At 27.4% G+C, this 17,318-nt stretch overlaps 2 protein-coding genes across 6 annotated transcripts in view; one reads left to right on the top strand and one right to left on the bottom strand.

Annotated features, from left to right (window-relative positions):
* The first annotated feature begins 806 nt into the window (after nucleotides 1-806).
* LOC136083360 (uncharacterized) lies at nucleotides 807-1,478 on the top strand. Its single transcript, XM_065802756.1, has one exon. The coding sequence runs from the start codon at nucleotides 807-809 to the stop codon at nucleotides 1,476-1,478; it is 672 nt and encodes a 223-aa protein (XP_065658828.1).
* Nucleotides 1,479-6,937: 5,459 nt separating this feature from the next.
* LOC136083901 (sugar phosphate exchanger 3-like) overlaps nucleotides 6,938-17,318 on the bottom strand; it is a 29,198-nt gene continuing 18,817 nt past the window's right edge. For 4 of the 5 annotated variants that reach the window (XM_065803818.1, XM_065803819.1, XM_065803821.1 and 1 more), the window contains exon 3: nucleotides 6,938-7,472. In XM_065803818.1, the coding sequence (XP_065659890.1) occupies nucleotides 7,036-7,472 (437 nt within the window). In that variant the 3' untranslated portion in view covers nucleotides 6,938-7,035. Of the gene's footprint in view, nucleotides 7,473-14,260; nucleotides 14,352-17,318 lie in introns of all 5 variants that reach the window. The other variant, XM_065803820.1, reaches the window with a different exon arrangement.

Below are 17,318 nucleotides of genomic sequence, written 5' to 3'. Positions count from 1 at the left end.
ATTTGGAAGACAATAATATAATTTCTGAGTCAGGTGAGTACATTATGTTTTGCTAGTTTCAAAATATTTTTATTTTTACGTAATTTAGTGTGAACTTAGATTATCTTTGCCACGGTTAAATTAAAAAAATATAATGTCAAACGAAAATAAACCTACCGGGGAGGTTGTATCAATGAACGACACAAAATCCCGGGGTCAATTGAACCGATACAACCAAATCAAGACATTTTTAATATTTTAATATCATTTTTAATATTTGCTATGGTTTATTTGACTTCGAACTGACAAAATAAATATTTTTTATGTTTGTAGTGGTTCGTACCTCTGTATTTTACTTGTAGGTAACGAAGTATACAGGTTTCATATTTTAAGTTTTTTTTATATAATATTTAGTAAATGTTGACAAGAGCACAGAAAATGTCAAAAAAAAACTTATTGAATACATATTAAATTCATTGTTATAAACTAATATGGATTTTTTTTACTTCAGGATGCCCCAAAACCGCATAAAAAGAACAGATAGGGGTAGCCAACCCCAATCTTTATACGAATCTGCCAACAATGATGCAGTCAAAGAGGGAGTTTCTAATAGAAAAGCTGCACAAAAGCATGGTTTGTGCTATGCGTCATAAAGAAGGTATATAGTAAAAAGAAAAACATCAAACGAACCTGTAAATGTTGGTTACCAAGCATGGAACAAAGTTTTTACTGCTGACCACGAAATTTCTATGAGGAAGTATATTATGAAGGCAGCTGATATATATTACGGGTTTTCGCCGCGGGAAATAAGAAGACTGGCATATGAAATGGCATCTATATATGAGCTCAATATGCATTTACAATGGAAAAATAAACAATGTGCAGGGGAAGATTGGTTCAACGGTTTCATGAAACGACATCCGGAATTGTCAATAAAATGCGCCCAACCCACTAGCTTCGCAAGGGCTACAAGCTTCAATGAAGCAAATGTGAAATTATTCTTTGAAAACTACGAAAAGGTTCTAGACAAACACAAATTTGAACCAAAAGACATATACAACGTAAATGAAACCGGTGTCACAACGGTTCAGAAAAAATGCAAAATTGTGACGAAAAGTGGATCTCATCAGGTTGGCGCCTTAACTTCTGCTAAACGTGGATATCTGGTTACCGTTGCATATGCAGTAAATGCTAAAAGAAAATATATACCCCCTATGTTTGTATTTCCTCGGATTAGATATCAGGATCACTTCGTCAGAGACGGTCAAGAGGGAAGTATTGGCGCTGGCAACGGCAGTGGCTGGATGCAAGGAGATGAATTCCCGATATTTTTGAAGCACTTTCAAAAGTACACATCGTCATCAAAAGACAGAAAAATTCTCCTCCTTTTGGATAATCATTCGTCACATATTTTAATTCGGGCATTGGATTATTGTAGTGAAAATGGAATAGTAGTTTTATCTTTCCACCTCATTGCTCATACAAATTGCAGCATTTGAACTGTTCTGTATATGGCCCATTCAAAAAAGCTTTACTCCACCAGTGATGCTTGGATGCGAAATAATCCAGGTAAAACCATGACCATACATAACATACCGACTATTGTTCAAACGGCTATACCAAAAGCATTCACGTGTACTAATATTCAAGCTGGGTTTAGGTGTACCGTTATTTATTAATATAATAGACAAGTTTTTACAGACTTAGATTTTGCGTACTCATTTGTTACGAACAGACCAATGCCAGAAGATATACCAATTCTAGAAAACAGACCAGTTACAGAAGACAGTCCATTGATAAACGATAGACAAATGTCAGAAAACAGGTTACAAAACTTTGCAGATGATTCAATACCGTCCACGTCAACAGTTTTTATTCCTGAATGCGTTCGCCCATTCTTGAAAGCTCCACCTAAAAAAGAAAGCACAAGAGGAAAAAAGAAAAGAAAGTCGGTTGTGCTTATGGGGTGTATCTATACACAGATACACCCATAAAGGAAAATATCAGAATGGAAAACCGTGAAAAGATCATGAAAATGGAACAAAACAAAACAAAACATGCAGTTAAAAATAAAAAAGTTAGGAAAAATAGCAACGAATGTAAATCCTTAATTTGTTTGACGCCTTTCTATAAAAGTAAACCTAACGAAAAATGGGTCTTGTGCATGAACTTCAAAAATTAGGCACATGAGGATTGTGCACTTTAAACCAATTATTATGTTTGTAAAAATTGTAAATCTGAATAAAAGTTTGTTACTTTATGTAATTTTGATGAGAAGTTCCTAAATATTTTTTATGTTACGGGATATTATTCTTTATTCTTAAATTATAGGTTTCGATGTCATTTTATGTTTTTGTGATTGACTGTATATTTTCTTTATTAAGTTTTTTGATATTTTTTGAAATATTGTTTTCTTCTGTAAATGTCATTAGAGAGCGTCACAGTTTATTTTTTGGATACAAAAATATTTAAATAGGTTTCGTGTCCTGTTTTTTTAATTTTCTTCATAATATTTTTACACTTCGAAATATTTTTGTTAATTGTTAAGTGAAATAATTCACATTTATATATTTTTTAGAATTTTATAGACTTTTTTTATTTGTTCTATTGTGCTGTGGGTATAAAAACAAAATATATTGAACCTTGTTTGCTTTATTGTTCTATTATTAAAAAAGATTAGTTGAAAATGTGTCTTTAAATGAATGTACCTATGGAAAGATCAGTAATTACTTAATAGCCTGCCGTGAAACAATTGACCCCTTGAGATGATTCAACCGCCCCGGGGTCCAGGACGGTTGTATCACTTTCCCATTTTGTGAGTTTTGTTCTATTTCTCAGTAATTAATGAATTTAACTGACGGTTAAAATCCGTCATATTACATTCATTTAATAGCTGAATATATTAGCTATACAGATACACTGTTGCTTTTTGTGTATGTTGAATAGTCTCTTGGTAATTTCGGCTCAAAATTAAATTGATACATTCGACTCTGGTCTACCCGACTACTAGTTGATCAGATATCACCATATCCTACTACAAAGATAACAGTAGTTTTTAAAATAGGTTACAGATTTCTTATAAACTATAAAAAGCAACAGCTATTAGTATCGTTGAAAGAGTAAGTTTACATTTAGATGCTGCGGAAATAACGAAGTTAAAAAAGCTTAGAACATTAATAAAATCTGCTTTTCTAATTTCTAAAGTAAGCACTTGAAGTGTTCTTATAAACCTTTTATCAATACTAGTGGTCTTTAATTAGTGCATAAACAAAAAATTCGATGTATAAACTTTTTTTTTCATTATATATTTAGGATACCCTAATTACATATATATATATATATATATATATATATATATATATATATATATATATATATATATATATATATATATATATATATATATATATATATATATATATATATATATATATATATATATATATATATATACATATATATATATATATATATATATATATATATATATATATATATATATATATATATATATATATATATATATATATATATATACATATATATATATATATATATATATATATATATATATATATATATATATATATATATATATATATATATATATATATATATATATATATATATATTAGGGTGGGCTGAAACCTGAAAATAAAAAGGTGTTCCCTCTAATGCCGTCGCTTTTGCCAACAAGAAGATTTATGACAAAAAAACTATGTGGTTTTCAGTTTTAGCCGATCCGTTTAATACTATATAAAAGACCTGAAAACTCGTCAAGTTTCTTTAGGTAAAAATCCTTAAATTCTTTATAAAATGCGTAATATCTGTTTAATGTGTATAAACGTTATACTATAAGACGCAGAAATATAATTTAAATAGTTTTTATTTTATGACATTTTCTTGAAACATTTAAATTTAAAAAGTAAATTATAAAAACATAAAAATAAAAATTACTTTTCTTCGAGTAACTGACAAATTAATATCATAAAGAAGTCAACAAGAAAAACAGCAAATAAATCAAAGAAATACATTTTGAATGAATGCTTTAAACTGTTAAAACACTTTTTGATAACTTCCAACTTTAAAGCAAGTGCTCAAAAGGTTTCTTTACTTTAAAAACTATAGTAAAGACAATGTTCATAGAGATGTTAGTGTGGAACTATTTAATATATGGGTAAATTATAATGTTTATCTAGTATCTGCCATTAGAATTAAAGCAAAGCTCATCAGACAGAAAAAACTTTTTTATAAATTTGTGAACTTAGCAAAAAGAAAGACAAAAATATGAAACAGATGCAGCGGGATTAATAGAAGAGGCAAATTAGTTATTTGATGTGCCAAATAAGCATCTATAAATTTTGAAAACTAAATTACCTATATTTACAAAACATTTCTGTATCTATGTTATTAGAAACTTCTGTTTCAGATAGCTTTTACCTTGATAACCTCACACTAAAAAGCACCAATGGAATATATGTAGTGCATATAATGTTCAAAACACTACAGGTAAGAGAGCTTCAAACAAGACTTAACATAGTAAAAGCAGATAGTACCAACGTTAATGTTGTTCATTCACGTGGTTCCTTAAAATGTTTGGAAGTTTTTATAGGAGTTCAATAACAGTGGGATATTCGCAATTTGCGTCTAAATGAGTTAGCTTTAAGGCATAAACGTGCATAATAAATTTTCTGTAGCCATTGGCTTACAGCTGAATGGCAATGATTCCAAACGGGGTGCTGCTAGTTTAAGGGCAATACCAAGTCCGAAATTTGTCATACTAGGCATAAAGTTATTTACGTGTTGTCGACTGACCAATGCTATGCTTGTCGCACTTGTTGGGGTGTAATAACAGGGAACACAATTGATGATTTTTCATTTTTAGAAGTTAGGCTTATAAACCATTTTCGTTGGCTAACATTAGCATGCAGAATCATGCGATATTAAATATCTATTTCTAAACCTACTTAAAATCTAAAGCTTTTTGCTATTTGCTTGGTTTAATATTAAGGTTAAAAAATATTTAAGCGACGGTTGCAAAAACCTATTTAATGTGATTTAAAGAACCAATATAGTTCAAACACGAAATTATTTTATAACAGTAACACACAGTGGCGGATCAAAATTTGTTACAGTGTCTCGCAAAATCGGCCACTAAGTTGATGACGTTTCTTTGAAGAAAATATTTAACTTTCGCAAGCAATATTTTTCACACTTCATTTGTGTAATCAATGTCTAATGGATAATCATTCTAAATATGACAGTGTTTTTTCAAACACTCAAGCCAATTACAAGTTAATGCCAAATTTAATTTCAATATATTGTCAACATTTCTTCTGAAAGAGAACAATAAGTTGACCTAGTGATCTACAATAAAACTGCACGCCTCTATTATTGATATTTTTTTTCTGAGACAAAAGCTTATATTTTAAGCAAAATAGCTTATATTTTAAGCATAGATAGCTTTTCATTTCCATTGTGCATTTGAAATAGGTCATGGTTTAGAAAAATGAATAACGGTTTAACTCATTGTGTCTCGATAAAAATTGTACCCTTTATATAACAAATCCAGCTCCGTATAATCATTCCTGCCATATTTTTTACTTTTAATAACTGACCCAGCAGGATTATATTTTTCAATTAAATCATGGTAGTTACTAATCAGCTCTTTAATGAACCAGTAATCAGTATAAGGCAATGTTTATAAAGAATCAAACTTTAAGTTCATAAAAATCAAGCTTAAAAATCAGGTTGAGAACATGAAGTAAACAAGAATGATGCACTAAACCTGGAACAATTTTTATCAAACGCTTAACCACTTTATTTTCAGAACATGTATTTACTGCAATGGTGTCACATGTTACAACGGAAACATTATTTAATAAATTGAGTGTCATGTTGTAAATAGATTTAATAAAGTTTATTGTGTAACATGTTATAAATAGAAACAGAATTGCGTTTTTCTAATTTTTTCAAAGATATAACCAAAGATTTAAACTCGCTTGAAATGCAAATGCTATAATAATGTTGTTTGTCTATGCTCTTACCATGACAATAAAAGCACATTATTTCTTCAGAAGAGTCGATATAAGAACGAATCAAGCACAAATTCATGCACAAGTGTTTTGATGCTTTTTGGTTTGCAGATCTGCAAATCGATGTCTCACCAACTGCACTGAGTACAGCTTTATCTTTGCTGTATAACTTATTGGATTCCCTTTATTTTCAGATATCTAGCTAACTTTTTACCGACGATCTTTGGACGTTTTAATGGGATTGTGTTTTTATCATTTGTACTATTATCTTCAGAAATTTCACTACTAAAATTGTCTGTATCATCAAAAAAAATACTACATTTTGTTTCAAGTTCTTTTCTTTTAGGTGGCAGGTCTTTCGCTGTAATAGGCTCTGTAATACTGCTCTGATCTTGTAATACTGCACTGACCTTTGCATCTATTGGAAGATTTATGAAGTTCATAAAAGATTATTTCGACTTTATTTCAAATAGAAAAAATATAATTGTGAAATGAAACAACAGATAAATAAGGAAATTAAATCAAGTATAAAAACAACGTTTTTGCTCTCATCAGCTTTATTTATTTTGTTATAATTGTTTATTTACTAAGTGCCGTAGCGCGGGAATAAACAACCAATAACACCCTAGCTAAATATTTTTAGATGCTATATAGACGGTTAAATAAACTTATTTTTTAAGAAAGCGTTGACTCATTTGTTCCACCCTAGTTGTATTTACTAAATATTTACTAAAAAAACTATTAAATTAAATGAATATTTCAATTTTTTATTTTTATTAATCAATTCTGATTTTTAGTATTTAAGTAAATATTCTATTGCAGCATTTGAAAGGCGCAAATGGGACGAGGTAGGGAATAATGTATGTGTGTGTGTGTGTATACAGTTTTTATTATTATTATTTATATAATCAAAAACAGCGTAATTTTAAGTTAGATAATTTAGCAAGAATTATAAACTGACAAAAAAATGTTTTTAAATATAAAATACTCTTAAAAATAAAGTTATTTTTATATTAAGTATTTAAAGTTTAACATAATTTTTTTGGTTCTTATTTAAAATATCTTTGTATAAAATAAAAAAACTCCAGAAGCAACTTGATCCAGTAACAAACATCAAAAAATAAAAAACTATATTCCAATTGAATTTAATAAGAACCAAACATTGAGCAACTGCTGATGCAAAATGTCCAGTGCCATCAATAATGCCGGTAATAGTAGCCAAAGCTTGACCTTTGTTTTTTATCTGATCATGGTTACTGAGTTCAACTGAAATTGCAGTACTAATAATAATATTAATTCCCCCAACTAAAAATCCATTTAAAAAAATGATTTTGGCGTTTGTGAAACCGTTAGGAAGTTTGAAACTTAAGGATATTGTAGCAACGGTAAACAAAAGCATTGTAGAAATCACCGGTGATCGCATCCCTATCAATTTTGATAAGATTCCATCAATAACGCCTAAAAAAAAGAAGATTTTTTCAAAATTCTTTTTAAAACGTCAACAAACTGTTATTTACCAAAATAGTCAAAATGATACTAATCTAGAAAAATCAATAAAAAAATTTATTGGTTTATTTAATGCAAATTGTTATCATTTTTGAGGATTTTTAACTTTTTATGAAATGCAAACTTTAATAGAAATATATTTAATTTTTTAATAATCTGTACATAAATTTTAGTTAAGGTTTTTCTTTAATGCCCCAACTATTGTCAAGTATGTAAGTTTTTGGCAATTTGTAATGAATGCATGCAAATAGTTTACCACCTACATTTATTAACAGCTGAAAGTTAACTTAAAGCCTTTTTCTTTTCCTAAACTTTTATACAAAAAATCTGCTTTGTTATTCTAATTATAGCATTACGCATCACAAGCCAACGAAATTTCAATGTCCTTTTTAGTTACTTTAAGATTAGTATTAGCAAGTTGGCTAGATTATACTATAGTTTTTTTTTTGCTTTAACACATTAGATTTACTACATGCATGAAAAACTAAATTTATTAGATAAATAACTTAAATAACTTATATTCAAAATAATGTAATCAGAAAAACTAAGTTGTTGTTTTACGATTTAATTCCATTATTTTATTGAATACATAGTAGAATGTTTAGTTTTTATTTAAGATTGTGCATATTCTTAAAAAAAAAAAACTATAAAAAAATCTTCACTTTTTAATATCCAGCAACTTTTTGGAAAATTATTCTTTTACTATTGTAAATCAGCCTTTACACAACAGAATAAAAAGTTTTAATAAAAACGGAATGAATGAATTTAACAATTCCAGTTCTATAGGTCTTTTATTCATGGTTGTACTAGCAGAATCTTTTGTACAACATCACGAAGAAAAAGCTTTCAAAATTGCAATGGCAGTAAATCCTCTTCTTGACCTAAAACCAAAGATATGTCGACGATAGCAACGCAACGCTACATTTTCAAACACTCAAGTAGTAGAATAATTTCTGATTATCTTGAATAAATAACACGCTGCAATAAAATATAACACCCTGCAATAAAATATAACACCCTGCAACAAAATATACAATTGAAATTGAAAACGAACTCTTAACTTCTTCGATTTAACCTTAATAAATAAACACCAAAGGTAAGTACGAGTTTAAAGTTTACAGAAAGGAAACCATTACAAATGTTCAAATTAAATCTCACTCAAACCATGACCCCAAGATTCTAAACGCTATAATTAAAGGTTACATACACAAGGATTATTCTATATTCAGTAATTTATTTATACAAAATGAGATTATTTTCCTAATTCAAAAAAGGGTACAAATTGGAAGTCCAAAAAAATCAACGAAATTCAATCAGACTCTCTGAACCTCCCTAATGTATCGTTACCGTGGATACCGTGGATAAAATCATTATCTCTAAAATTAAAGGAAATATTTCAGAAAACTAGCTATAGAGTAGTCTTTAAATCAAATCCTAATTTAAGAACATTACTAACATAAAAAAAATCTAAATTGCTACATAATAGTCATCAGGGAACTTACTCAATTAACTGCAAATATTCAAAGAGATGCGAAGGCGAAACTAAACATCAAATTAAGAGACGGACTCAACAACTTCTAAAAAGTCTAAGCAATGGGAAACATTACCAGTATGCAATAGCCAACCATAATAAGTTTTGTTTGTATGAAATAAAGTGAGAGCACGTAAAAACAATAAAAGTGGAAACAAAAAAGTTTGATCAAAAAGTGCTATATGCTCTTGAACTACAGAGTTACTAATGTTCCTTTTTAAATGGGGGAATTAATCTAGATAACATGCAGTTTGTTAAAACTAAATTTTGGACTTCGTTTTTTACATTTTTACGTAATCAAGAAAGAAACCATTTAGTTGCTGACGTCAGTCAATGTATTTATATATATATATATATATTTATATATATATATATATTTATATATATATATATATATATATATATATATATAAAATATATATATATATATACATATATATATATATAAATATAAATATATATATATATATATATATATATATATATATATATATATATATATATATATATATATATATATATATATATATATATATACATAAATAAGTAAAAAAGTAAGATGATGAAGTAAGATGAAAAAAACCACTTTTTTACGATACTCAAAGTTTCATACCGTTTGTGGCACTCATCATTTATTTAAATCAAGAAACATCCGTTCAAAAATACAATTAAAAAACCGTTACAAAATTCAAAAAAAACAAACAATGGAATGAGTTCTGACATCAAATAATAATAATAATAAACAATAATAATAATAATCAATCAATATATTCTGAATTACATGATTTTACAATTCAAGGATGTTTACAAAAAGTATAATTACTAATGATGCGTAAACACCTAATAGTAATGAATAATAACATAAGAATAAAATAATAACAACTCTAAAAATCATAACGTTAACAATAATAATAACATTAATAATAACTATAATAATAAAAATGGTATTAATAACAATAAAAATAATGGTATTTATAAAAATAATGATGTTAATAAAATAAAGGTAATAATAATAATAACAATGGTATATTTAAATATGTCTATACTTATCTACATACGCACACACATAAATATACATACACATTCACACACATGTTAACACACAGCACACATACATACACATATACACATTTGCACACATAAATATACCCACATACGCATACATATACCCACACAGGTATACGCACATACACATTCAATCATTGTACCAGGGCGACAAAAAAGCTGTACATAAAATGTAAAGATTCTTAAAAAAAACAACAACAAAAAAACAAAAAAAGATAAAATAAATAAAATATACAAGAGAAAGTATTTTTAATAAGACTATTAACAGTGATATATTGCTTTTATTGATGTTATTATTCTAGTAGCTATCCAAATAGTGTTTTTTTAATTTATTGAGAAAATTATATCGAGAAATTGAGTTTTCAGATTTTAAAGAATGAGGGAGATTGTTCCAAGCATTGGTGCACTGATGTTTAACTGATTCGCTGCCAAATTTTATTGTCCGAGTATGTTCTACAAAGATATTGTTGCATGAAGAGGATCTTAGGAAGTGACAATGTTTGTTACATATTTGAAGGAAAAGGTTCTTGAAGGAAATTATAAGTTTATCATGAAGATAATCCCATAAAAATAAACAATTTAAATAAGTAATATTGTCGTTAAGCCGAAGAATTTTAGACAATTTATACAGTAGAGAAACATTGTCAAATAGAAAATTTTCAAAAAGTGAATAATTTTAAGGGCATTGCTTTGAAGTGAAATTAGCTGGTTTAATGGACCTTTTTTTAACCCCAAATCTGATACGCATATCTAAGATGCGATCCAAATATGGCATGATAAATACTCATAAGTGTATCAAAATTTACAAAATGTCTGATCTTGGCTAACATTCCAACTGATCGGCTTAGCTTAGTCTGTAAGTAAGTTTGATGGTACTTAAAAGAAAGACTCTCATCCGGCCAAACTCTAAGGTACTTCACAGTTTTTGACGAAGTTAATATTTTTCCATTAATGTTAAAAGTGCATTGTTCCTTGTTTTTTTGGTTTTTGGTTTTAAAGACAACTATTTTAGTTTTTGTAGCTTTTAGTGAAATTTTATTTGCTCTGAGCCAATAAACAACTATGGCCTCATTAGTTTTTAACTGCATTTTTTCAAGCGAATCTTCAACAATTAATAGGTTAGTGTCATCGGCAAAATGGTATGTTAAAACATTATTAATGCAGGTGTTTAGTTTGTTGATGTATACATGGAAAAGCAGAGGACCCAATATTGACCCTTGTGGGACTCCCGAAATTATAGTTTTGGTTATTGAAGATGTTTCCTTAACTGTAACGTATTGAAGTCTGTTATTTAAGTAGGATTTAAACCATTTAAGTGGAATTCCACGTACACCATAGTATTGCAATTTGGCAAGAAGAACATCGTGATTTACTGTGTCGAATGCTTTTTGAAGGTCAAGGAAATCACCACAAACAAACTTATTTTTATCAAGGGCGTTTCTAAAAATGTTTCTGTAAAATTAATAAGCGCATGTGTAGTAGAATGATAACATCTAAATCCGTATTGTAATTTATGAAAGCAATTAAAGGTATCAAAAAAGCTATACAGTCTTTTGTGCATAGCTGCTTTATAATGCTTAATAAATCTTTATTTAATAATAGGTGTTGCTTTGCAAAATTGAGTTTTTAAGAAGTGTTTTACTGAAAGAAGTCAATAATATCAAAAACTAAAAATTTATAAAGGTGTTTATCTTTTATGGCCTTAAACCAATTGATAACATTTCGAGTGTTTTTCCATTGATTTAATTGTAATATATTTCTTAGGCCCGTATTAATTTTGGGAGGATTCAATAAACGGACAGTCGGATTGTTTTCAAAATTATCTTTATGATCTTTTAAGGTGATAAAACAATTGGAAGATGTGTTAATGTCAATTTTATTGAAAACTTCAGGATTTTTCAAAAGACGTTTACCTTCTAAGTTTTCTTTATTTATTATGCTTGAGTTAGATAATTTGTAGTTTGAAGTGATAGCATATTTTAACAAGTGGTTATAATCAATTTTGCGATGCAACACCTAACATTAAAAAAAGGGCACATAACACTAATTTTTTATGCGAGAAAGTCTTTGCTTTTTAATAATGATTTTTTTATCAAGTTTAGATAAAGCAATCAAGTGGTTTATTTGATCTTTCCATGGGAGCGTTCGGCAGCGCAGAGGTTTGTGAGCTGGTAGAAATATTTCTTCTTTTTCAAATTTCAAAAGTTTATAACAAGTTTGAGGTTGGTTTATACCGTGACGATGGTTTGGCAGTTTTTAGTAATAAAAGCGGGCCTCAAATGGAAAAAATAACTTAAAATAGCTTACGGATTTCTATAAAATGCAACATGAAAGTTATCAACTACCTTGACGTAACTCTAAATATTAGTGACTGCACTTTTAAACCTTATTTCAAATCTGATAATACATTAAATTACATCCATGCTGATTCAAACCACGCGCCAAGTATACTATAACAAATACCATATTCGATTGAACTTAGATTGTCAACAAATTTATCTAACAAAGAATTATTTCAAAATACCATTCCTCTTTATAATGAAGCTTTATTAAAGTCTGGTTATAAACGTAGTCTAACATATAATCCTATAACATTATTAACTCCAAAACGGAACAGAGCCCGCAACATCATTTGGTTTAACCCTCCATATAGTAAAAACGTTAGCACCAACGTGGGAAAATGTTTTTTGAATCTTATTGACAAACATTTTCCTAATAATAACAAACTGCATAAAATCTTTACCAGGAACACAGTCAAAGTTAGCTACAGTTGTATGCCAAGGGTAAAATCTATTATAAATTCGCACAACAAATACATTTTATGCAACAATTCAAACCCTAATCAACAAAACTGTAACTGCTATAATAAATATCTCTGTCCGCTGTTCAATAAATGTTTAACAAGCAACATTGTATATCAAGCACCTGTTACAACTGATAATCTTGATTCATCTTCTAGTGAAAAATCCTACATTGGGATAAGTGAGACTCCTTTTAAATTAAGACACGCTAATCACGTTAAATCATTTAACATCTCTAAATACAAAAATGATACTGAGTTCTCAAAGCATGTATGGAAGTTAAAAAAAGCTAATTTAGTCCCTATAGTGGAAAATTCTCAGGTGATGTAAAGCATATAATCCAACATCCAAATCTTGCAAACTATGTCTCACCGAAAAATATGAAATTCTATATTATTAAAATACTAATTTATTGAATAAAAGGAATGAGATTGTTTCTAAGTGTTGACATAAAAACAGTTTACTTCTTTCCCAATATGATACTGGCGATTAAAAAGATGTTTTTCCATATTATAATTATTTTTATTATTATTATTATTGCTATTATTATTATTTTACGTCAAAACTCATTCCATTGTTTTTTTTTGTATATATATATATATATATATATATATATATATATATATATATATATATATATATATATATATATATATATATATATATATATATATATATATATATACATATATATATATATATATAATATATATATATATATATATATATATATATATATATATATATATATATGTATTTATATATGTACATATATAAATACACAGGTGTTTTTTACTGCTTAGATAGAAAAGAATCCATTTAGTTTTCTCATATTTAATGACAATTTATTACTTCTATATATTAATGATTTCTCAATTATATCTAAACCCGTGACCTCAGATATTTAACTTTAAAAACAACGGTGAATTAATAAGCTCAACTTTATCTCTTCATTTAATTATTTTAAATATTTTTAACTCCTCTTTGCTTTCTAAACTCCAAAGTTGTTAAATCAATATTAGCAAGAAGGTTCTTTCACTTTTTCTAGAATATTAATATCTCCATTTATATTTGAAAGTCAAACTTGTACGGCAAATTTAATATGCAGTTGCACAAATACTTCGTATAGAAGCTTAAAAATGTATTCGTTTTGACGTGCAAAAGTTTTTTTCTATTTGACCGAAGATTAAACTTGCTTTTAACGAGAATATTATAACCTGTTGTTTCCACTCAAGGGGGAAACCCCCTCTAATTTTTAAATCAATATTTAGAAAAAAATTTGTCAGATCAACAGCTCATATTTAAAAAATAAGGAAAATATATTTAAAAAATAAAATGGTAACCTGTTGCTATGAAAACCATAAAAAAAATACCAAAACATAGCAATAACAAGTTTCACGCCGGCCAATATTGTCGTCAGGGAACCAAACAACCCTAGTTGAAATTTTTAGATGGTGTTTATATAGAGTAGAAGATTGTTTTAAGTTAAACATAATTTTTTTTTTTACAAATATACTTTTAGTTATTTTGAGGTCAAAGTACAATATTCAATAATATGGTTTTAAAACAGCATATATAACAGGTGTAAAAAGAAAAAAAAAACTATTCAGCTTAAAACACTCTAAACCTCCAAAAATAAAAATCCACTGAAAATTATAGAAACGGTTCTTGAATTGTTGGCGAGCAATGCTGGCAAGCAATAAGCTTGTTAAATACTTCATACTAAAATTTTTTTTCATTTTTTTTTTTTTTTTGTAAAAAGTGAATACACAGTTTTGTATATATTTATAATGAGTTTTTTTATATTGACTTTATTTCAATATGCTTTTTATTTTAGAAAAAGACATATTGGTCAGCCTCTAAATTTTCCCTGAATTAATGCTTAACAGTAAGTATTGTATTTCTGAACCTGTATTATTAAAGCAGTGTTTACATACAGTTCTTTTCATATTAACCATAAATACTAAGTTGATACCATTAAAATGTGTTCAATTTTTAGTTTTTTAAATTTTGACAATACAAAATTGTATCCAATTAATTGAAATGTTCAAATAATGATGTAATTGCTTTAAAATGCAATGATAATTAATGCTAAGATAATTACACAGAAATATATTTCATATTATTACTAGTGATGGAGTAAAACATTTGTATTAGCATTCACTATTATAATTTTTCTTTGTTTGATCTCATTTTTTAGTTTTAAAGAGTTGTGTCAACATTTTATATTACTTTATTTGAATCAAAATTTATAGCTAAGTTAAATTTTTTTAGTAATAAGAAGGAGTAATGTGTCCAATATTCTTTTAAGATGCAAGGAAATTACAAATAAATATCAAATCGGTTTGAGCCTAATGCTCATGGAATTAAAGTTGCTATGACGACCCTTTGAATCTGTTAGTTACTCACTCTCATCAATATAGAATAAATTTTTAAAATCAAGTTAACTGCGGGAAATGAGTTTCAACAAACTGCTCGCTTTGCTTATATTTCAACAAACAATCTAAGTATATTATTAATTTTCATTTATCTTCACCAAGCATCTGCAAGGCATTAAGTGTTAAAAAAAATCAAATTATAAAGTATGTAAAATAAAATGTATTTTAAAATTTTTATTTATAGAAAGCATAGAGTCTTCAACAAAAGCTCAGTTTAATGATCATATTGCAAATAATGAAAAAGCCTCTCTATTGGTAAATAAATGCCAAACAATATGTAATAATAATGCAAGCAATTGTTAGGCAGTTATAGTTATTATTATTTAGTTTCTTCTTGTATATTTATAGTATTTACTATGCCTGTAATCTTCTTGTATGTTCACATTTTTGGAATTTATTTGTATATCAAGTTATGTCTTAGTTAACATAATCTATTCAAGTTAGTAATTTAAGGTTAAACTAATGAACTGAAAAAAAAAGCACAATGCCATTATTTTGCAAACTAAAGTTTGACATTATCACTTCGTTGTTGAAAAAACCTGTAATACCAAATTTTCATTTTAAGATTTAATTTTAGGCTAGTTTTTATTTCAGCCAAATAACGATAGCTAATAAACACTAGCAAGTGTTTTTACTGTTTTCCAAAAATAATTTTCAGCGTATTATCTGGCACAATTATGACTTTTAATTGTTACTATTTAATTAGACTTTTAACATTAGGATTTTAATTATGATGCAAACATTTAACTATATGAGATTAAGGAGCTAAAGAGTAAAAAAACTTACTTTGAACAAACGTAATTTGATGAAAGAATAAGAATATTAACTCTTTCAAATAAGTTTTTACCTGTTTTTTTATTAATAAAAAATCAATTTTCTTCTTCTTATTATTATTTTTCATTGTGTTCAGTTTTCATTATTATCTTTTATTAAAACTATTAAAATTTATGTTTATTTCAGAATATTAAAAATGAATAAACAAGAGAAAAATCAGCACTTTAGGTAATGGCACCAAAGTAATCGAGCCTTAAACAATGTACTTGTAAATGAAAAAATTGACAACTCATCGAATGTCAAATCCTATATTAATAAAGTCGAGAGTTGCATTGATTTCAAGAACATTGAAATTTAGAACTAAAGTGACTTTTATTGTGTGTTTGATCATAAAGATACTTCTGAAACTGAGAGTTCTGATCAAGACTCTGAGGTTTCTATGAGTGATGATAATGAAGATCTTAATAATTGAATACTTGTTAAAGAGATTGCCAAATTGATTTTAAAACACAGAATAACTAGCAATGCATGTGACAAACTGTTAACTATTTTACACCAGTATTATCATCAAACCAGATTAAAAGACAATGGGGAGCACAGTAAATTGGTAATTTATATTTATAATTTCTGCTTTTAAAGTTTGTCTGTTTGATAGAATGCTATTTAAGTTCATTATTTTTCTTGATGAACCTATTTAAATTGCACTCCCATATTACACGAATATAGTGTAAAAGGTAAATTCCTACTTATAAATTGAGAGTTATCATGGTATCCGATAGCCATTTACATTTCGTAGAGTTTTTCACAGTCTTGTAATTTTTGTTAAATAATTTTGTCGTATATTTGGTTGAGCAAAATTTATTATTTTGTTGCTTATTTAGAAAAACTGTGAAAAACAACTAATTAAATCATATCCTGTCTTATTCGAATATGAACTTTTTACTAGACATTTATGTTTTAGCTTTATCACTTCAAGAAAGCGGGTGGAAAAAATGTTAAAGAAAATAAAAAAAATATTATGGTCAGGTATGCCTTTTTGTTTAACTCTGGTTAATCAAACCGTTTAAATTGTGAGTAAATTTCAAAGAAAAATCTAGCCCAAGGAAAGTAATTTAGTAAAACAATTTTAATAATAATGTTTAGGGAGAACCATCATGAATGGAATGCTTATTGAACGGGACAAAATCAA

The sequence above is a fragment of the Hydra vulgaris genome, chromosome 08 (assembly GCF_038396675.1).
Source record: "Hydra vulgaris chromosome 08, alternate assembly HydraT2T_AEP".
In the NCBI taxonomy this organism is placed as follows: Eukaryota; Metazoa; Cnidaria; class Hydrozoa; order Anthoathecata; family Hydridae; genus Hydra; species Hydra vulgaris.
Note: the sequence above shows the minus strand (reverse complement) of the source record. Positions and strands in the feature narration are given on the sequence as shown.